At 45.1% G+C, this 22,408-nt stretch overlaps 1 protein-coding gene across 1 annotated transcript in view; it reads right to left on the reverse strand.

The window, feature by feature from the left end:
• GABRP (gamma-aminobutyric acid type A receptor subunit pi) overlaps positions 1-15,680 on the reverse strand; it is a 262,987-nt gene extending 247,307 nt beyond the window's left edge. The window contains exon 1 of the mRNA XM_073649199.1: positions 15,488-15,680. Within this exon, the coding sequence (XP_073505300.1) occupies positions 15,488-15,680 (193 nt within the window). The remainder of the gene's footprint in view (positions 1-15,487) is intronic.
• Between the last annotated feature and the right edge of the window lie 6,728 nt (positions 15,681-22,408).

The raw sequence follows: 22,408 nt of genomic DNA on the forward strand, positions 1-22,408 counted from the left end.
GTGGGATCCGTTGGAGCGTTCCAAAGTTACTACTTCATAAAGTGACACTGGTCAGAATTGAAAAAACTGGCCTGGTCATTAATGTGCAAACAACCTTCAGGGGTAAAGGGGTTAAAAATCAAGGAGGGGATACAAAATACTATTTTGTCATTTCTGCATAAACTAATTTGAGTAAAACTTTCGATTTTGTAGTGAGAATTTTACTCTATAATAAACTTGATGGTTATGGGTTAAAAAAAAATGTTTGAAACTCAGTCTTGTCAAAATTTTTGAAATTTGAAAGTTCACGTGTACAGTGAGATATTGATTAAAATCTTAATTTTAAAAAGAGGTATGTATGTCTGTCTCAGTAAATTAGAATACTTTATAACAGCTTGAAAAATGTTTTTAAAATCTGAAATGTTGGCCTACTAAAATGTATGTTCAGTAAATGCCCTCAATACTTGGTCGGGGCTCCTTTTACATCAATGCGGCATGGCATGGAGGTGATCAGCCTGTGGCACTGCTAAGGTTTTATGGAAATCCAGGTTGCTTTGATAGCAGCCTTCAGCTCGTCTGCATTGTTTGGTCTGGTGTCTCATCTTCCTCTTGACAATAAGGTCAGGTAAGTTTGCTGGCCAAACAAGCACAGTGATACTGTCATTTTTTAATCCACGTATTGGTTCTTTTTCCAGTGTGGACAGGTGTCAAGTCCTGCTGGTGAATGAGATTTCCATGTCCAAAAAGTTTGTCGGCAGAGGGAAGCATTTAAGTGCTCTAAAGGTTCCTGGTAGACAGTTGCACTGACTTTGGTCTTGATAAAACACTGGACCTACACCAGCGGATGACATGGCTCCCCAAACCATCACTGATCGTGGAAACTTCACACTAGACCTCAAGCAGCTTGGATTGTGGCCTCTCCTCTCTTCAGACTCTGGGACCTTGATTTCCAAATGAAATGCAAAATTTACCTGCATCTGAAAGCAACATCTTGGACCACTGAGCAACAGTCCAGGTCTTTTTTCCTTGGCCCAGGTAAGACTCTTCTGGCAGTGTCTATTGGTCATGAGTGACACAAGGAATGTGATACTTGTAGCCCATGTCCTGGATACGTCTGTGTGTGGTGGCTCTTGCACAAATGACTCCAGCAGCATTCCACTCCTTGTGAATCTCCCCCAAAATTTTGAATGGCCATTTCGGAATCCTTTCAAGGCTGCGGTTATCCCTGTTGCTTGTGCACCTTTTTCTACCACTTTTTGCTTCCACTCAACTTTCCATTAATATGCTTGGATACTGCACTCTGTGAACAGCCAGCTTCTTTAGCAATGACCTTTTGTGCCTTACCCTCCTTGTGGATTGTGTCAATGACTTCCTTCTGGATATCTGTCAAGTCAGCAGTCTTGGCCATGGTTGTGGAGCCTACTGAAACAGACTAAGGGACCTTTTTAAATGCTTAGGAAGCTTTTGCAGGTGTTTTTTTTGCTAATTATTCTAATTTAGTGAGATAATGACTCTTGTGTTTTCATTGGCTGTAATCTATAGTCAACATTTATAGAAATAATCACTTGAAATAGAGTCATTTCAAACAGAGTGATCTAATATGAGTTTCACTTTTTGTATTGAAGAACTGAAACTTTTTAATGTTTTAATTTTGTGAGAAGCACCTGTATATACACATTGTGAGGCAGTGAGAGGGATCATATGCAAGGAACGGTATGCGTCTCTTAGGATGTACATAGAAGCATATTGAACTTACTAAAGTATATTGCAATCAGACACCGATGTGGTTGCAGTGCAGAATAAAAGTAAAGTTTGAACTTGGTCAAGCTATTTAGCTAAGTTGGATCTAAGAACCCGGCATGGGCTTATATTTTGGGAGTTAACTACAGGTGGCAGTGGGGCGGTTCAATCTCTTCAGCCGGGTCTTGCAAGTGGCCCAGATTCCGCTTAAAAACCTGCAGCAATTGTTTAGGCGTCAGTCTTGTGTTTTCAAGCTGCAGAGCAGGAGGCTCTGCAAAACAGGCCTGTGTGAAGCTGAACACAGTCCAAGAATGCAAAGCTTCTGACGCTTCTCAGAGTGATACGGCGGTGCAGTCGCCAACGCCAATGGGTTTGGAAACTAATAGTGTTGAACGAGCACTAAAATGCTCGGGTGCTCGAAGCTCGGGCCGAGCTCACCGTGATACTCGGGTGCTCGACCCGAGCAACGAGCCCAATGTTAGTCTATGGGAGACATGAGCATTTTTGCGGCGGCACCCCCGGCAGTCTGTAGAAAGCCTAAAAAGTGCCCAAAACGATAGGGACAGTGCTCAAAAGACATGGGGGCAGGTTGGGGATCGCCACAGGAAGCATTTCTGACCCCCAGGTCACTGCTGTCAACGTGGTCAGAGGTATTAAGCCACTTTTACGGGCTCACAATAAAACGTTCAAAAACGAAAGTGAAACTGCTTTCCTGTGAAATGTTAAGGAACATCCTTTCCAGGGTAAAGACTTGTGTATAAGGTAAAATAAATAACCAAAAACAAAAATACTCCTCCACACCTTGGGCTATGTTCACAGGTAGTATTTTTTATGCGTTTTTGCACTTTTGTATTGCTTTCAACTGTGACAAATGCATTCACCGGGAAATGTCATTTTAACATTTTACAACCTTATCTGACCATGTGCTGTGACACATGCATACAGTGCTCAAAAGACATGGGAACAGCATGAGGAAGACCCCTGGAAGCATCTGACACCCAGGTCACTGCCTAAAAGTGTGCCCATCAGAAGTGATCCTTCCCGCATCAGAAGATGCAGACTTGCAACTATCCCCGTGAAAGTCCTTGTCCCAGGGCAGTGTTCAATTGTACCTCCCCCATTCCTTGCAATGCAAGCGCAAATGAGCAGCGAACCACCCACCCACCCGCAGGATGCAATACCATACTGCTAGCTTTCACTTGAAATGGGGCCTTTTAGTTTGGAGGAGGCCGAAGCTGGCCACTACCTCATGGCTGCTTCGGCAGCGAGGTATCCATACTCGGTCCCCAGCCATCCGGCGGCCGGGCGTCCACGTTCGGTCCCTAGCTGCCAGGGGGCGGCCGGGTGTCCATACTTGGTCCCCAGCTGCCCTGCGGCCGGTTGTCTACACACGGTCCCCAGCTTCCTGGGGGCGGCCGGTTGTCATAAACAGTCCCCAGCCGCCCCTATTTCTCCTGTCAACTTCCTCCCACATACTTTTCTTAGCCCGGCCTGCTTTAGGACAGCACTGGACGAGCCCACCAGAGAACCAGACTCCTCCAGTGGGCCCTGGCTTCTCCATCAGGGGAGTTGAGAGTGCCAAGGTGAGGAGCATGATGATGATAGAAGTTAGCATCTGCTTTGTTTTCTTGGAATGGAAGCGCATGTATGTAGTAGTGGCTAGGCCTGAGGTGGTCAGCGTTTTGGCGCATATCCTACCTACTCCGGGGACTGCTGGATGTTTTCCTGCTACTATCCCAGTTCTATGACTCCCGTTAAAACAAAGCTTCAGGTGATAAATGATGGATGAGGTGGTGGCAAAGGTGCCCCTTGAAACTGGCTTGGATTACAGCGTACTAAAAACCATCTACCCATTATTGGGGAGTGGGTCTCCCTTAGTGTTCGCCTATGCATTGAAAAGCAAAAGCTGACTAAAATTAGGAGGAAATGCAATGCCCATTGGAATTGCTGTGGAGCTCAGTGATTTTAACAAGACTCTTTTAATGTCCCTTCGAAGAGTGGTGGAGGTCGCAGTAGCTTAACAAGACAGTTTTAATGTCCCTTACAGGAGCTATAAAGTACAGCATCTTAAAAATATTAGTCCCATTATTGAGGAGTGGGTCTCCCACAGTCTTTGCTTATGCCCTCCAAGCAAAAGCTGACAAAAATTAGGACTGAGGAGCTTTCAGTAATGGCAACACGGACTACGGTCACCCTGGTGGTATAGTGGTGGTGGAGGCTGAGGATAAGGAGAAGAGCAAAATACAGCCGAAATGAGGAAGCATATACCCATGTGTGCATGTGAATACACCTCCCTAAATAACACCGTGGATTTGACTTTGTTACTCTGCTGTCATTTGGTGGTGATGAGAAGTCTGGCCCAATCCAGCCCTTGTTCATGTTGATAAGGGTCAGCATTGTCAGTTGACAGGTGAGTGCGCTTATCAGTTATAATTCCCCCAGCGGCACTAAAAACACGCTCCGATAACACGCTAGCGGCAGGGCAGGCCAGGACCTCCAAGGCGTACAGAGCGAGTTCATTCCAAGTGTCCAGCTTGGATATACAATAATTAAAAGGCACAGAGGAATCACGGAGGACGCTGGTACGGTGGGCAAGGTACTCCCTCACCATCTTTTTAAACTTTCCACTCCTTGTGAGAGTATCCTGCACCTCAGGGCCTGTAAGCTGGGCGGGTCTCAGAAAAGTGTCCCAGAACGTTGACAGTGTTCCCCTGCCTCTGCTGGATTGGAGTTGCGTCTCTCTCGCATGTACGCCTTGGTTGGGCAACGAACTGTGACCTCTGCCGCTAGCGTGTTCAGATGGGAATTTTTTTAACAGTTGTGCAGAAAGGGCCTTCTGGTACTGCCCCATTTTTGTAGACCTCTTCACCTCAGTAATAAGAGTGAAAGTTCTCCTTGTAGAGGGGGTCTAAGTGTCACCAACCAGTAATGACTGTTACCCAACATTTTGACAACGCGAGGGTCACGGTAAAGGCAGCGTAACAAAGTCAGCCATGCGTGCCAGACTGGTAATGGGAGACTTCCGTGTTCTCACCAAGATGACTACTGACCATGCTCTCCTCCTCCCCCCTGTCCTCAGGCCACTCACGCTGAACCGATGGTATGACAGTTGTACTACAGTCTACAGCGCATGATACAAGCTCCTGCTCCTCCTCCTCCTCTTCCTCTCCCTCATTGTCCCCCAATGCACGTTGAGATGAGGCTGGGCTGTGTGTAATCGACGGCTATGGCTTCTTGATCCATCTCATCATACTCTGGCTGCAATGCCTCCTCTTTAATTCTCTGCAGAGAGCGTTGCAAAAGACAGACAAGTGGAATGCTGATGCTAAAGATGGTGTCATCGCCACTCACCATCTTGGTGGGCTCCTCAAAGTTTGTCAAGATGGTACATATGTCAGACATCCAGGTCCATTTCTGAGGTCTTATGTGTGGAGTCTGACCTGAATATCGACGGCCTTGTTGCAGCTGGTACTCCACAACTGCTCTCTTCTGCTCACAAATCCTTGGCAACATGTGGAGGGTAGAGTTCCAACGTGTGGGGACTTCACACACCAGTCGGTGTGACAGAAGCTGTAAACGCTGCTGCAACACAGCAAGGGCGGTGGAAGCTGTAGCCGACTTGCGAAAATAAGCTGACAGGCGGCGTACTTTGACGAACAGATCTGGCAACTCTGGGTACGATTTAAGAAACCGCTGAACCACGAGGTTAAGCACATGAGCCAGGCATGGTACGTGTGTGGCCTCGCCTCAGACCCGCCACCAGGTTACGGCCATTGTCACACATGACCATGCCTGGATGTAGGTTCAGCGGTGTCAGCCACAGATCTGCCTGCTTTCACAGCTGTCCACAACTCACAAGCAGTGTGAGGTTTCTCACCTAAGCTTATGAGTTTCAGCACAGCCTGTTGCCGCTTGGCAGAGGCAGTACTGCAGTGCTTCCAGCTTGTAACTGATGTGGTGATATCTGAGATGGCGGCTGAACATTAGGAGGAGGATGATGCGCAGGAGCTGTACACTGTGGGGGCAACTCTGACATAGGGCCCGCAATCCTTGGTGTGGGGAGGATGTGTTCCGTCCCAAGGTCCGACTGGGTCCCGGCTTCCACTATGTTTACACAGTGGGCCATCAGGGAGATGTACCGTCCCTGGCCACAAGCACTTGTCCACGTGTCCGTTGTCGGGTGGACTCTCCCAGTAACTGCGTTGTTGAGGGCACGGCAGATGTTTTGGGACTCGTGCTTGTGTAGTGCGGGGATGGCACACAGGGCAAAATGGTGTCTGCTGGGGACCGAGTACCGTGGGACGGCCACCGCCATAAGGTTGCGGAAGGATTCCGTCTCCACCAGCCTTAAAGGCAGCATTTCCAATGCAAGCAGTCGTGAAATGTGCGAATTTAGGACTCTGGCCTGTGGGGCGTTGGCTGCGAATTACCGCTTTTGTTCAAAGGTCTGGGATATGGACAACTGAACGCTGCGGTGGGACGTGGACGTTGATGCTGTTTCTTGAGAAACTGCCATAAGTCAAGACTGAGGAGGGGGCGTCTTTGCATGCAGTATGGACAGGGGATTGCCTTGCACGCACAACAGCAGAAGGAGTGGTGACACCCGCTGACACTGGTCGTGGACCCTGGGGTTCGCCCCACAAAGTCGGGTGCTTTGCTGCCATGTGCCTGATCATGATGGTGGTGGTCAGGCTGGTAGTTTTGTCACCCCTGCTGATGCTGGCATGGCAGGTGGTACAAATGGCCTTTTTGGGGTTATCAGCAGAGTCTTTAAAAAAATTCCAGACTCTGGAAGACCTACAGGTTGTACTGGCAACATCCCTCATGTTCGTGTTACAGGGAACTGTTGCCTGCCTTCTGTGTGCTGCCACCACACTGCTTCTTCCTGCCTGTTGGGGGTACTCTGCCTCCCTCACCCTGTGTGCTGCTGGCCTCGCTCTGCATGTCCTGCCACATTGGGTCAGTTACTAGATCATCCACCACCTCCTCCTCTTCCACTTGCGCACCATGATCCTCCTCCTCACTTCCTGGCAATTGTGTCTTGTCATCGTCCACCTCTTGTGACAAATTGCCAGCGTCGACTTCCTGTGGCCGTGGCTGTTCAAATATTTGAGCATCGCTACATGGGATCTCCTCTTCCACCACTTCAAGCAGAGCAGGCGAGGGGCACAAATCTGGAAATGGACCAGTGAACAGCTCTTCAGAGTGTCCAAGTGTGGGATCAGTTGCTGTCTGACGACACTCTGCATGGTGGGAGGAAGGAGCATCAGGGTGAGGAGGAGTATGCGGTCGAGACTCACGGCTACTAGGAGTCGACCATGTGGAAGACAGACCAGAGTTGGTGGTGCCCAGGTAACTGCTATCCGATTAATAACCTGTTCACACTGATCAGTTCACAATACTGGTGGTGTTCTGTGCTTCCCTAGTAATTCTGTCAAGAAGTGGGAGCGAGAAGATGTGACTGTTAGTTGTGGCACATTTTCACCTTGGCCACGGCCCCGTGCTCTAAACGCACCATCACCAGAACGTCCAGTTCCACGTCCCTTGCCACGCTCCTTGCCCATTGTAAAGGAAGTAAAATGGCTTACACTCACACGATCAATGGAAAGGGTAATAAAAGTAGATAAGAACTGTGGAAGAGGAAAACCACAGTTCTATTTTTCTGGCCTACACCCGACTCTTTTAAACATTCGGAACAATTAGGTTGACACTATTCCTGTTTTTCTTTACGGCAAAAAATGCCAAAAGCAGGATAATAGAGATTTTTTTTTTTACCGTGGAACGGCAAAACCAGTTATAATTTACTGGTGTATACCAGACTTTTTAAATGGATATATTTGCCTCTGAACAGTGAGCGACACACTCAGACTTTTTAGGTAAAAATTGCCCAAAAGTGGATAATACAGAGGTTTGAACCGTGGAACTGCAAAACCACACTTCTACTTCTCTGGCCTACACCAGACTCTTTTAAAAAAAATATATATATATTTGTGTCTGAACTGTCAGACACCCTTTTTTTGGGGGGATTGGGGGTGGTGACACCAAAAGGTTAATGAGATGGGTATTTGTACAGTGTGAAGGATTAAAAAAAGAGGATTTAGATGAAAAAAAAAAGGATTTTTCCTCGCCCCCGAGACCTGGAGCTAAGTCCAGGAATTTCAGCAACAGGAGCACACAGGACTGTAATGCAGCATTTGCTGGTATAACCACTGCGTCTCCTATACAGCCTGCCTGCCTGCCTACCTGATATACCTGGGATGGATATTAGTCCTGAGAAGGACTGTTTGTTTGATCTGGCAGCCTTTACAGACCCTACACTAACTACTATATATCTCTCCCTAAATCAGCAGCGCTGTACCTACACTCTCTGATCCCAGCCGTCTGTGTCCAAGATGGCAGCGCCCGGTTTTAAATACTCGAGGTGATGCTGTGCAGCCAGCCAATCAATGTAATGCCCACAACCAACATGGCTGCGGCATTACAGTGACTGGCTGGCAATCCCTGCATGTTCATTGGCTCTGTAAAGAGCGCCAAACATGCAGGGCGGAGACCCGAGCTCCCGCCCGAGTAACCCGGAAATGCTCGGTGCTCGCCGAATATCCCGAGTAGCGTGTTGCTTGGGCGAGTACTGAGCAGTGTCGAGCATGTTCGCTCAACACTAGAAACTAACTGTTCTTTGACCCAGCTGCAATCCGGAGCATACAGTTTGCCTTTGTGAGTTTTGGAAAAATAAAGACATTTAAGTTGAACTTTCCTTGGGTCACTGCCTCTTTACCACACAGTGTGAACACCGCCGCACTACAACATAAACATATACAGTGTTGCTCACCATTATTGGCACCCCTTCATTTTTTTCATAGACTGTACAATATCTTCAGAAATAAATGGAAATGTACCAAAGTTATAGCCTCAGGACTGTTTAATTAGTGATTCAAAGTAATACAAAAATAAAGCATTGTTTTTCCACTTCCATGTTGCAATTTCAAAGAATAACCAGCATGTGCAGAAATGATGGCACCCCTAATTAATACTTAATTGCACATCATTTGTCCTTGCTGACAGCCTCCAAATGTTTCTTGTAGCCATCTATAAGATTCTTGCACTTCTCAGCTGGAATTTTCACCCACTCTTCCTTTTCAGTTTGTTCAAGCTATTGAATGTTTGCAGAGTTTTTTTTCCCAATGGCAGATTTCAGCTCACCCCAAAGATTTTCAATGGGATTGAGGTCAGCACTATTGATGAGCAAGCACTAAAATGCTCCGGGTGAGTAAATCGTAATGCTCTGCTGATCGACCTGAGAAATGAGCCCGATGTAAGTTGATGGGAAACTCGAGCATTTTTCCGGCAGCTACCCCCCCACAAAGGTCTGGAGGAGGCCTAAAAATTGGCCAAATCAAAGGAAACAGTGCTAAAATTATATAGAAACCGCATGGGGAAGACCCCTGGAAGCATCTGACTCCCAGGTCACTGCTGTGAACAATGTTGTCAGAGTATTACGGCACTTTTACGGACTCACAATAAAACATACAAAAACGAAGCCAAAATGGATTTTCGTGGGAAATATGTTAAGGAACATCCTTTCCAGGGTAATAACTTGTATATAAGGCAAAATAAATAGCCTAAAACAAAAATGCTCCTCTACACCTTAGGCTATATTCATACGTAACGTTTTTGCACTTTTGCATTGCTTTCAACTGTGAAAAAAAATTCACTGACCGGTAAATGTAATAACATTTTGCTACCTTATCTGGCCATGTGGTGTGTGAGACAAGATCAGACACATCCTGTTAAACTTATGAAGGACATCAGGCGGCCCCTACTATTGTTAGAGGGCCATTGGCCGGCAATGCTTTGTGGTTCCCATTATTAAGGAGTGGGTCTCCTTAATAATGGGAATGGGAATAATGGGAATTATTGCATATGCAGCAAGTTCAAGGGCTACCAAAAATTTGGACGCACTTCAATACTCCTTTGAGATGTTGAGGAGGGCCTCATTAAATAAAAAAAAGTTTCCCATTAAGGAGTGGATCTCATATAGTGGTAATGCCCATGCAGTGACTGCAAGGGCAGCCAAAAATTTGGACGCACTCCAATACCCCTTTTGAAGAGACATAGAGGAGGGCCTCAGTAAAAAAAATCATTACCATTGTTAAGGAGTGGGTCTTCTATACTGGTAATACCCATGCACTAAGTGCATGGGCTGAAAAATATTTACACCAGGGGTATACATGAACACACTGTATAACATACAGAATTTTAGAGGTAGGCCTCTGAAAAAATAAAAAAAGTGGGTGTTGCATCACGGTCACCCCGGTGATATGGTGGTGGAGGGATAGGAGAAGGAAGACAACTAAAAATAGAAAAAATCATGAAGCGTATAACTGTTTTGAAGAGGTGCATGGGAATAGACCCCCCCCCCCCCACACCCCACCAAAAAAGCCACTGGATTTGACCTTGTCACACTGATATCATCCAATGGTGTTGAGAAGTCTGGCCCAATCTGGCCCTTGTTCAGTTTGTCAGCCTTTTAAGTTGACAGGCGGATGCACCTATCAGTTGTAATACTCCCGGTGGCACTAGAAACAGCTTTGACAAAACGCTAAAGGTAGGGCTGGCCAGGACCTCCAAAGCGTAGAGAGCCAGTTCATGCCACGTGTCCAGCTAGGATACCAAATAGTTATAAGGCTACAGAGGAATCACGAAGGACGTTGGTATGGTTGGCAAGGTACTCCTTCAACATCTTCCATTTTCCCTCCTTGTCAGAGTACCCCGCGCATCAGGGCCTTTGCGATGGGAGGGTCTGAGAAAACAGTCCCACACCTTTGACAATGGTCCCCTGCCTCTGCTGCATCACATTTGTGTGTCTCTCACCTGTACTACTTGGTTGTCCAATGAACTGTGACCTCTGCCGCCAGAATTTTCAAATGGGAATTTTTTAAATCATTTTTTAATAATTCCTCAACAAGGGGGCCTTCTAGTACTGCAAAATTTCATTTGACCTCTCCACAATGGGAATGAGAGAAAGTTCTCCTTGTAGCGTGGGTCTATAAGTGTGATCATAATTTGACGGCAACATCATCATTGTGGCGCAATCGATAAGCGCATCTCTATTTAGGAAGCTTAAGTCCATTTGAGAGTTACAGAAATTGGTTGTTTGCAGTTGCAGTGATTTCCTCAAAGTTGTGCAGTAAAATACAGGGTGGGCCATTTATATGGATACACCTAAATTAAATGGGAATGGTTGGTGATATTAACTTACTGTTTGTGGTATATGGGAAGTGGATAACTTTTCCAGATGGGTGGTGTCCAGACATACTGGAAGCCTGTGCTAGCATTTCTTCTGTTGAGTTGCTATCAGTGTCAAGAGTGGGAGAAGAGGGTTGCATTGAAAATCCACCACAATGGGCAGCACTCTGAACACATTTTATAAGTGGTCATAAACTTGTAACTTTATTCTTTCATTTGTTATTTACCTTAAAACCAAGCACACGATTGTTTTTCTTATGAAATTCTCAATAAGTTTGTGTCACATGACCCTCTTCCCATTGAAAAAAATAAAGTTGGATCCAAAATGGCCGACTTCAAAATGGCCACCATGGTCACCACCCATCTGGAAGTTTTCCCCCTCCCTTATACTAATGTGCCACAAACAGGAAGTTGATATCACCCACCATTTCCATTTAATTTAGGTGTATCCATGTAAATGGCCCACCCTGTATTAAGTTGTACTGTAGGTACCATTATTTGTGTCAAGGCCATTTTTTTTGTTTGACCCAAAATTCAAAAGCAGTGTCTGATTTTTATTAGTTGATATTCCGTAAATTTAGATTGAAAATGACTTTTGTCAGTTTCAAGTAATTTCAGTAACTATTGTGGGTTTTTCTTTCTTTAACATAAGGTATCAACAATTTATCCATGTGTATATTTAAATATACAGTATACACAACAATAGTTAATAAATAAAATGAAACACTTCGTAAATAAATTAAACAATGGCCAGTATGCTAAAAGTGCCCATGAATCATATGAATATGCAATCTGCAAATCATGTTTTTAAATGGATAAATAAACCCCATAAAGGGAACCAGACAAATGATACATGTGGATTGTTATTTCCCCATATATGCACAACACTTAACAGCTACTCTCAGCGTCTTCAGCTACTCGCAGCGCCATACTGGTCCTGGTCTGATAGTTGTGACCTGCCGGATTGCTCCAGTGTTTGCTGGGCGAACTAGAAGTCACTTCTCAATATAACTCTATTAGAGCCAGAACAAGACTTTCATAGACTTACATTGAGAGGTTATGATAGTTAGCTCTGACTTCTGGTAAGTCAGAAGTTGCGGTCACAAACTGGCAAAATGGGACAAGAGCAGCACCAGTAAGAGCAGAAGACGGCAGCTGGTAAGTATTTTACTAGGGCAAGGGAACAGACATTAGTAATACCCCCCTGGTAGTGAAATAAAAAAACGCTGGAGTGGTATTAACTGCAGTTACCGGAGCTCTGACTGCTGCAGTTTAACCATTTAAATGTCGCAATCAATCACTGAAAGCTTTATTTAAATAAGATCATTACTGGTGCAAATGTGATCACGTGGATCTGATGGGTTATCAAGGCAGGCAGGGATCTACTGAAGGTCCCTGTGACTGCTACGTTTGTACTCCTGTGAAGCTCGGCCACAGGTTGAGCTTGATAGGAGAAATGAGATTTTCACTTAAGGCTGGGGTCACACTAGTGTGGAAATCAGTCTGATGTTGATCTGTATGCAATGCATTTTTAACATCTTTTACATACTGTAATTTGTAATTTAAAGCAAGTTTATAAAACTAAGAAATCTTGTACACAGATATAGATAGAAAGATATTAGAGATAGATAATAGGATAGATAGTCCATGTTCCCCGTATCTGGCTCCGGCGACTGAATAGCAATAAAGAGCCGGATAGTGAAGACAATGCTCATTAGAGCTGGTGGGATCTTGCTGACTGCAGCATCAGCCAACAACACTAATGAGCGTTGTCAGTATCCGGCGCCTGTGAACAGCGGTCTCTTTATTGCTATTCACAGTCGCTGGGGAAAGTGGACTACATCGGAGCTTGTTGGGAACCTTTTTGGTATTAAATTGGTGAACGAGGGACAGTCTCTTGTTTTTATTTCTGTCTTCCTATGTTTTTCAGGTACCCATTTCTGGAGTACATCAGATTTTTTGGATTACAGTGGACCAGTAGAAGATTTTTCAATTTTTTTTCAATAAATTGGTGACCGAGGGTGTGGGGGAGCCAAGTCTCTGTGACGGTGGTCTATGCATGGCGCCCACCAGTCAGGCTAAGGACCCACTACGAGGTTTGCCGTGACGTGGCAGTGTTTCATACAGTCTGATCAGAATGTTAAACTAAGAATCTTATGTTCAGTTTGAACATTTTTAGATTAAAGTATGAATATTGGGATGTGCGGTGCATGTCCTTTTTTCTACAGTTTTGGCTATAGCATACTGTCCCCCTTTTTTTTTTTTTACTTGGACCAGCACTCCTCTCATTTGACGCAGGTATTTTTAAATTGGCAGGAGATGGCAAGAGCGGTTTTTGATCTCATCTCACATTCTGAGAGCTTGTGGAAGGTGATCTTTTTACATCTATTCACCAGGTTCAGTTGCTGTGTGGTAGCCATTGTTGCTGTGATTTTGTGCCTGTGGGGTGGCGCAGCCTTAGGTCATGGGTACTCTGCCCCGCAGTATGGGTACTGTGGGATAGCAGGTCGTCCGTACCGTGTAGGTCGTCTGTGCACGGCGCCGCACCATTCAGGCTAGGGACTCACTAAAAGATTCACCGTGACATGGTAGTGGGCTTGATGCATTCTGATCAGAATGTTAAACTAAGAACCTCATGTTCAGTTTGCACATTTTTGAGAGGCGTTAGATCAAAGTATGAATACTGGGATATGTGGTACAATTCTTTTTTCTACAGTTAGAGCTCATCTATTTATCTATCTATTCTGAGGTTTCTGGCTATGAATTTCCTGTACTTGGTTGATGAAATTTCGTGTTTCCTTTGAGCTGTCTGCATAAAAGTCGGATGCCATGCGCATGGTCAGTGTGCCGTCCGATTTTATTCTCGTACCCATACACTTGCATTGGCGAATATACTCAGTCAATCGCAGCATGCTGTGATTTTTTTTCCACAGTCCGATTAGAACAGAGGAACAACTCGCAGGTGAGCACTGACTCATTTACTAACATTGGTCAGAGTGCAATGCAATGTTTTCTCACATTGCACTCCTCCATATTATGCCAGTGTGAAAGAGCCCTTATACTGCAAATTCAAGGTAATACTGTGGATCAATCACAGGTTCAAGCCCCGTAATAAAAATAAAAGATAAAGTAAAGGAAAAAAATGTTTTAAAATATTTGAAAACAAATAGAAAATATAGAAAAGTTTAAATTACCTCCCTTTTCCATTCAAAAATAAAGAAGTTAATAAAAAATAAAACACAACATATTTGATATTGTCTTGTCCAAAAATGTCTAACCTATCAAAACATAAAATTAAATGGACAAAGTAAAAAAAAAACAGATGCCAAAATTGCCATTTTTTATCTGAAAAATTATCAAAATATAATACAACAAATAACAATCAAAATTTTATATTACCCCCAAATGTTTAAAACATCAGGGCAAAGCTCATAAAACAACCCCTTTTACTACTCCATCAATGGAAATATAATAAAATACAGTAATACAGTTACGGGTCTCAGAAAATGGTGACTGTTTTTTTTTTTTTTACAAATGTTAGAATTTTTTTTACCACTCTAAAAATATCATTGTATAAATGTGAAAAATCACATTGCCAAGTCATCTTTACCACAGAATGAATGCTATAAAAACAACCACCCAAAAAACAATGCCAAAATTACTATTTCACTACACTTGAAATATTTTACACATTTACCTGTACATTGACTGAAAATATTGGTATTACTCAAAATTATAAGTTCTCCTGCAAAAAAAGCTCTCAGGTTAAGTCGCTTGAAAAATAATGGCTCTTGGAACAATGGGGGCAAAAATCAAAAGCTCAAAAAATAAAGTTCCCAGGTCCTTGTGGTGTAAAAGTACAGTATGGTTTTTCTGTAAAATGCCAGTGTTTAAGAGTAAAACATACCTGCCAAAATCAGACAGTCAATGACTAAAACATTCTACCCATTCAGACGAATATATCAGCTTTCAGGTTCCCTTTAAATAGGTTGTCCAGGCTTATTATATTGTCATCAATCTCACTTTGTAAAATACCACACTTTACTTGCCAGCCGCTGTCTTTAGCCATTACCTGCGGAGCTCCGGTCCCAATCCGCCATCTTGTGACCACAGCTTCCGACTGACCGGAAATCAGAGGTAATGGTCACAAGCTCTCAATGTAAGTCTGACAGCCTTCTTCTGACCTTGTTCTGGCTCTCATAGACTTACACTGAGTTGTGCCTTCGGAATCACCCAGCAGAAAACCGACCAGAGCGGCACCAATAACAGATGTAGACTTGGCTGGTGAGAATAATACTAGCGGCAGGGAATTTAGATTAGCGACAGCACTCCAGAGTTGCAATAAAAATAAGATGCTGGATTGGTACTTCACGTGCTTATATTGAGCAGAGGACACAGTCTGTGTTTGCTTAATAAGTGACTTGGAAAAAGGAGTATAAAAAAAATGCATGAGATTAAAACTACTTCTTGGCCTGTAATTATTTTAATTTTACTGTCTGATTGGTGGATAATGGATACTTACCACTGAAATTTGGTCGTAAATATTTGTTGTAACTATTGGTGAGATTTTGAAATCCTGAAAGTTCATCAACCTCTTGAGCTTGTAGGGCATACATAGCACTGGAAAATAAATGTAAACTGATTGTAAAACATATGAATGTGCACCAATATTCAGATTTATGTGTCAAATCTAAAAATGTTATGAACTCTAACATATTAATATTAGATAATTGTCAGCTAACAATATTCTCTTTTAATTTTAACCCCTAAATAATTGCTGATATGCCTTTTTTTACGTCTATCCTGTAGAATTAGATCATGTTGCAAACAGCAGTAAAATCGCCATGCCCCAACTGTTGACCTAACCCCTTTACACTGCAAGCCTGTTTTACCTTCATGACCAGGCCAAATTTTACATTCCTGACCACTGTCAATTTGAGGTAATAACTCTGGAACGCTTAAACGGAACTCATTGATTTTTGAGAATATTTTTTCGTGACATATTGTACTTCATGATAGTGGTAAAATTTCTTCGCTATGACTTGCGTTTATTTGTGAAAAAATCGGACATATGGTGAAAATTTAGAAAATTTTAAATTTTCTAATTTTTTATTTTTATGCCCTTAAACCAGAGAAGCCAGATAATTCTATCACACAATAGTTAACAAATAACATTTACCACATGTAGTGATGAGCAAGCACTATAAAATGCTCGGGTACTTGTTACTCGGGTCGAGCAAATTGGAATACTTGGGTGCTCGACCCGAGCAAGTAGTCCAATGTAAGTCTATGGGAATCTCGAGCATTTTTTCAGGCGGCTCCCCCCGGCGGTCTGCAGAGGGCCTAAAAATTGCCAAAATTGATGGGAACAGTGCTCAAATTACATGGGAACAGCATGGGGAAGACCCCTGGAAGCATCTCGGACTCCCAGATCGCTGCTGTCAACAACGTTGTCAGAGGTATTACGCCACTTTTACAGACTCGCAATAAAACATATAAAAACGAAACCAAAACAGATTTTCCTGGGAAATATATGTTAAAGAACATCCTTTCCAGGGTAATGACTTGTATATAAGGCAAAATAAATAGCCCAAGTTGTGGAGGAGTATTGGTTTTAGGTTATGTTCACACGTAGCATTTTTGATGCGTTTTTGCCATTTTGTATTGCTTTCAACCAAGACAAATGCATTCACAAGGAAATGTCATTTTAACATTTTTCAACCTTATCTGGCCATGTGGTGTGGACACATCATCAGACACATGCATACAGTGCTGAAAAGACATGGGAACAATATGGTGAAGACCTCTGGAAGCATCTGACATCCAGGTCACTGCTTAATAGTGTGCTCATCATAAGTGATCCTTGGCACATGCGAAGATGCCTCCTGCCGTGCACCTGTCTTGGCAGACTTTCAACAATCACCGTCCACGTCCTTGTCCCACTGCAGCATTCAGTTGTCCCTACCCCATTCCTTGGAATGCAAGCGCAAGTATGCAGCCAGCCACCCACCCACAGGCTGCAATACTATACTGCAACATTTTTGACAGCTGCTTGCACTTGAAATATGGCCTTTTAGGCTCATGGAGGCAGAAGCTTTTCATAACCTCATGCCGGTGGTGGCCGGGTGTCCATACTCGGTCCCCAGCCGCCACTATATTTCCCGGTATCGCCTCCGCCTTCCACAAGCATGGGTCCCACAATATTACCCGTGCCCTCCCCAGATCACTTACTGGGAAGGACCGTATAACCACAAACACGTGGACAGGTGAATGTGGCCAGGGATGGTACGGAGCCAGTCCAACTTTTTTTGCTGAGAGTTGTACGTAGCTCTGTGAAAGGACTGGCATAGAGGGAAACCGTATATACCCTGTGTGTCATTTCTCCCAGGAAGTCCTCTAAAGCTGCTTGTACTTGAAATGTGGCCTGAACATTACCGCTGGTACTTTTGTGGGAATTTGCTAACTATGGTACAACGCCATGGTATTAGCACTGCCCCCTGTACTAGTAGCGAAGCCATCCCAAATTTCCTAATCAGGAATTTTATTTGGTCGACTGGCTGCCCAAATACTTCTTCTCACAAAAGAGCTGAAGATATAGTGGCAGCAGGTGCAAGTTTCTCCAGCCTGTTAGATATTAGAGGGTGAACGGCAGCACATTGGATCAGTGGTTAGCACTGAAGCCCTGCAGCGCTGGGATCCTGGGTTCAAATCCCAGCAAGGACAACATCTGCAATGACTCTGCATGTTCTCCCCACGTTTGTGAGTGTTTCCTCCTCAGTAAAAAAAAAAGCAGCCATAGAGTGCCCGGGAACCTTTCCACACACTTTTCTTAGCAATGACTGCTTCTCGGCAGGGTTCAACGGTCCCACCAGAGAATCCTCTGGTGTGCCTTGGCTTCTACCTCAGAAAAGTTCATGATAGAGCTAACTTTGCAGCTGCTATGGGGATCTTGAGTGGGGGAGATAGGTGAGCCCTCAGAATCAAATCCTCTGGTGGGCATAATGTTTTTCAATCTGAAACATCTTCTCAGTGGGAGTTGTATTTCACCACAGCCATATTCTTTAGCTCTGTTTCCCTCTATGCCAGTCCTTTCACCGTATCTACCCTGGCTTTCATTTCTCCGTCACCAGCTTCCGCCTATTGTCACACACGACCATGCCTGGCAGTATGTTCAGTGGTGAGAGCCACAGATCAGGCTGCCGTGTTACAGCTTTAAATGCTGCAGCACTGGGTGGTTTGTCAATTAAGCATGTTATTTTCAGCACAGCCTGTTGCTCCTTGGCCAAGGCAGTGCTGCAGTGCTGTCAGCTTGTGACTGATGTAGTCATTTCGGATATGGAGGAGGAGGTGCATGAGCTGAACAATGTGATTACATTGAGGTTAAATTAGTGACTCAGGATCTTGGATTGTTTTTTATACTATTTTGTTTCTTTTACGTTATTTTTTTTAAGACAAATGCATTCACCGGGAAATGTCATTTTAACATTTTACAATCTTATCTAGCAATGTGGTGTGTGACACATCAGACGCATCCTGTTTTATTTATGATGGAGGGACTCAGTCATAAAGCCTATTTTTATAGGGCCATCAGACGGCCCTTACTATTAGCCAGCCATCAGCTGGCTATGCTTTGTTGTTCTCATTATTAACAAGTGGGTCTCCTATACTGTTATTGCGTATCCAGTGACTGCAAGGGCTGCCAAAATTTGGGAAAAACCCCACTAAGAATTTAAAGACACACGGAGCAGTGCCACAGTGACAAGGTACGACATGTTCCCATTAGAAAGGAGAGGGTCTGCTATACAGGGTATGCAGTGAGTCTAACGGCTGACCAATTTTAGGAAAAACCCCACTAAGAATTTTAAAACATACAGAGCAGGGCCACAGTAACAACAAATTCCCATTAGAAAGGTGAGGGTCTCCCATAGTGTTGGCCTATGCAGTGAATACAAGGGCTTGCAAAAATTTGGAGGCACTTCAATACCCCTTTGAAGAGACGTGGAGGAGGGCCTCATAAAAAAAATGTTCCCATTAGAAAGGAGCGGGCCTAGTATACTTGTAATGCCCATGCACTAAGTGTATGGGCTGACAAGAATTCACCACTGGGGGGCATACATGAACATACTGTATAAAATTTTTTTTTTACGGGCATCATAAACACCCTTAAAAAAATTGTGGGTGTTGCATCACAGACCACGGTCACCCTGGTGATACGGTGGTGGAGGATGAGAAGGAGGAGGACAAGAGCAAATAGCCAAAATCAGGAAGTGTATACCCATGTGTGGGTGTGAAAAGGTGCATGGGAATACACCTCCCAAGAAAAGACACTGGATTTGGAGTTAGTTACGCTGCTATCATTCGGTGGTGTTGAGAAGTCTGGCCTAATCCAGCCCTTGTTCATTTTTATAAGAGTCAGCATTTTCAGTTGACAGGCGGATGCGCTTATCAGTTATAATTCCACCAGCGGCACTAAAAACCTGCTCTGATAAAACGCTGGGGGCAGGCCAGGACCTCCAAGGCATAGAGAGCCAGTTCATTCCACGTATCCAGCTTGGATACCCAATAATTATAAGGCACAGAAGAATCACTGAGGACATTGGTATGGTTGGCAAGGTACTCCCTCAGCATCTTCCCAAACTTTGCACTCCTGTGAGAGTACCTGTGCCTCAGGGCCTGTGTGATGGGAGGATATAAGAAAACTCTCTCCCAGAACTTTTGACAGTGTTCCCCTGCCTCTGCTGGATTGCATTTGTGTCTCTCTCGCCTATACTCCTTGGTTGTCCAACGAAGTGTGCCCTCTGCCACCAGCGTTTTCAGATGGGAATTTCTTTAACAGTTCCACAACAAGGGCTTTCTGGTACAACCCCATTTTTGTAGACCTGTCCGCCTCAGGAATAAGAGATATAAAGTTCTCCTTGTAGCGTGGGTCTAGAAGTGTCACCAACCAGTAATGACTGTCCCCCAAAATTTTGAGAACGCAAGGGTCATGGGAAAGGCAGCGTAACATAAACTCGGCCATGCGTGCCAGACTACTAACAGGCAAGACTTCCGTGTCCTCACCAAGAGGATGACTGACCATGCTCTCCTCCCTCCTCCCATCATCTGGCCATCCACGCTGAACAGACGTTATGACAGCTGTGCAGGTAGTACCATCTATAGTGTCTGAAACTAGCTCCTGTCGTTCCTCTTCCTCATTGTCACCCAACCCATGTTGGGATGAGATGAGGCTTGGCTGCGTGTATATTACCCTGTATGGTTCCTTGCTCCATCTCATTGTGCTCCGCCTGTAATGCATCCTCTTTGATTGTGAGCAGAGAGCATTTCAGAAGACAGAAGCAGGATGGTGATGCTAATTATGGTTTCATCACCGCTCACCATCTTGGTGGAGTCCTCAAAGTTTTGGAAGATGGTACATATATCTGAAATCCAGGTCCACTCCTGAGGTCTTATGTGTGGAGTCTGAACTGAATACCGACAGCCTTGTTGATGCTGGTACTCGACTGCCCTCTTCTGCTCACAAATCCTTCCCAACATTTGCAGTGTAGAGTTCCAACATGTGGGGACATCACACACCACTCTGTGATCCGGAAGCTGCAAGCACTACTGAAACACTGCAAGGGCGGCGGAAGCTGTAGCTGACTTTCCAAAATCGGCACACAGGCGGCGTACATGAACAAGCAGATCTGGCAGCTCCGGGTAGGATTTGAGAAATCGCTGAACCACAAGGTTAAGCACATGGGCCAGGCATGGTATCTGTGTGAGCTTGCCTCACCTCAGAGCCGCCACCAGGTTCTGGCCATTGTCACACACGACCATCCCTGGCTGTAGGTTCAGGGGTGTGAGCCACAGATCTGCCTGCTCTTTCAGAGCTGTCCACAACTCTTCAGCATTGTGCTTTTTTTCAGCTAAGCAGATTAGCTTCAGCACAGCCTGTTGCCGCTTGGTCGAGGCAGTGATTCCAGCTTGTGACTGATGTGGTCATTTCGGAGATGGAGGCTGAGGAGGATGAGGTGCAGGAGCTGTAGATCGTGGTGGCAACCCTGACTGACCTAGGGCCCGCAATCTTTGGCATCGGGAGGACGTGTTCTGTCCCAAGGTCCGACTTGGGACCGGCTACCACTATGTTAACCCAGTGTGCCGTCAGCGAGATGTACCATCCCTGCCCACAAGCACTTGTCCATGTGTCCGTGGTTAGGTGGACTTTACCGGTAACTGCATTATTGGGAACATGGCTAATGTTTTGGGACACGTGCTTGTGTAATGCGGGTACGGCACACCGGGAGAAATAGTGGTGGCTGGGGACAGAGTACCGAGGGACGGCTGCCGCCATCAGGTTGCAGAATTCTTCCGTCTCCACAAGCCTAAAAGGCAACATTTTGAGCGCAAGCAGGTGTGAAATTTGCGCTTGCGTTCCACGGACTGGGGTATGGACAACTGAACGCTGTGCTGGGACAAGGACATGGATGTGCTTCCTGATGCTGCTACTTGAGTGTGCAACGACAGGTGCAGGGCAGGAGGCGTCTTCGCATGCACCATGGACAGGGGATTGGCTTGCATGCACAAAAGTGGAAGAAGCAATGGTACCACCCATACACTGTTCCTGGACCCTGGGGTTCGGCCCACAAAGTCGGGTGCTCTGCTGCCATGTGCCTGATCATGCTTGTGGTGGTCAGGCTGGTCGTTTTGCCACCCCTGCGGATAGCCTGACAGGTGGTGCAAATGGTCTTTTTGGGGTTGTCGGCAGAGTCTTTAAAAAACAACCAGACTCGGGAAGACCTAACAGTTGTACTGGCAACTTCCTTCGTGTTGGTGTTACGGGGAACGGTTGCCTGCCTTCTCTCTGCGGCCACCACACTGCTTCTTCCTGCCTGTTGGGGTGCTCTGCCTCCCTCCCCCTGTGTGCTGCTGTCCTCGCTCTGCATATCATCCTGCCAGGTTGGGTCAGTTACTATATCATGCACCACCTCATCTTCCATTTCCACACCCTAGTCCTCCTCCTGACTTTCTAGCAATTGTCTCATCGTCCACCTCTTGTGACACTTTCCCGCCTTCGCATGACCATTGCTGCTCAAATATTTGGGCATCGCTACACGCGATCTCCTCTTGCCCCTTTTCAAGTGGACCAGGCGAGAGGCCCGAATCTATAAATGGAAAAGTGAACAGCTCTTCAGAGCGTCCAAGTGTGGGATCAGTTGTCTCTGGGTTCTCGGCATGGTGAGGGGAAGGAGGATAAGGGTGAGGAATATGCGGTCCAGACTCATGGCTACTGAGACTTGACCGTGTGGAAGACAGGGTGATGCTGGTGGCTAAGTGACTGGAAGCGTTATCCAACCAACAACCTTTTGACAGTGCTCTGGGTTCAATAGTTGTGTGCTGCGGTCCCCTAGAAATTGGGACAGGAAGGTCAGGCGATAAGATATGGGTGTTTGCTGCGGCACAGTTT

This window comes from Phyllobates terribilis, unplaced genomic scaffold (assembly GCF_046119375.1).
Source record: "Phyllobates terribilis strain yellow unplaced genomic scaffold, ASM4611937v1 Scaffold_10__3_contigs__length_209671492, whole genome shotgun sequence".
Taxonomy (NCBI): Eukaryota; Metazoa; Chordata; class Amphibia; order Anura; family Dendrobatidae; genus Phyllobates; species Phyllobates terribilis.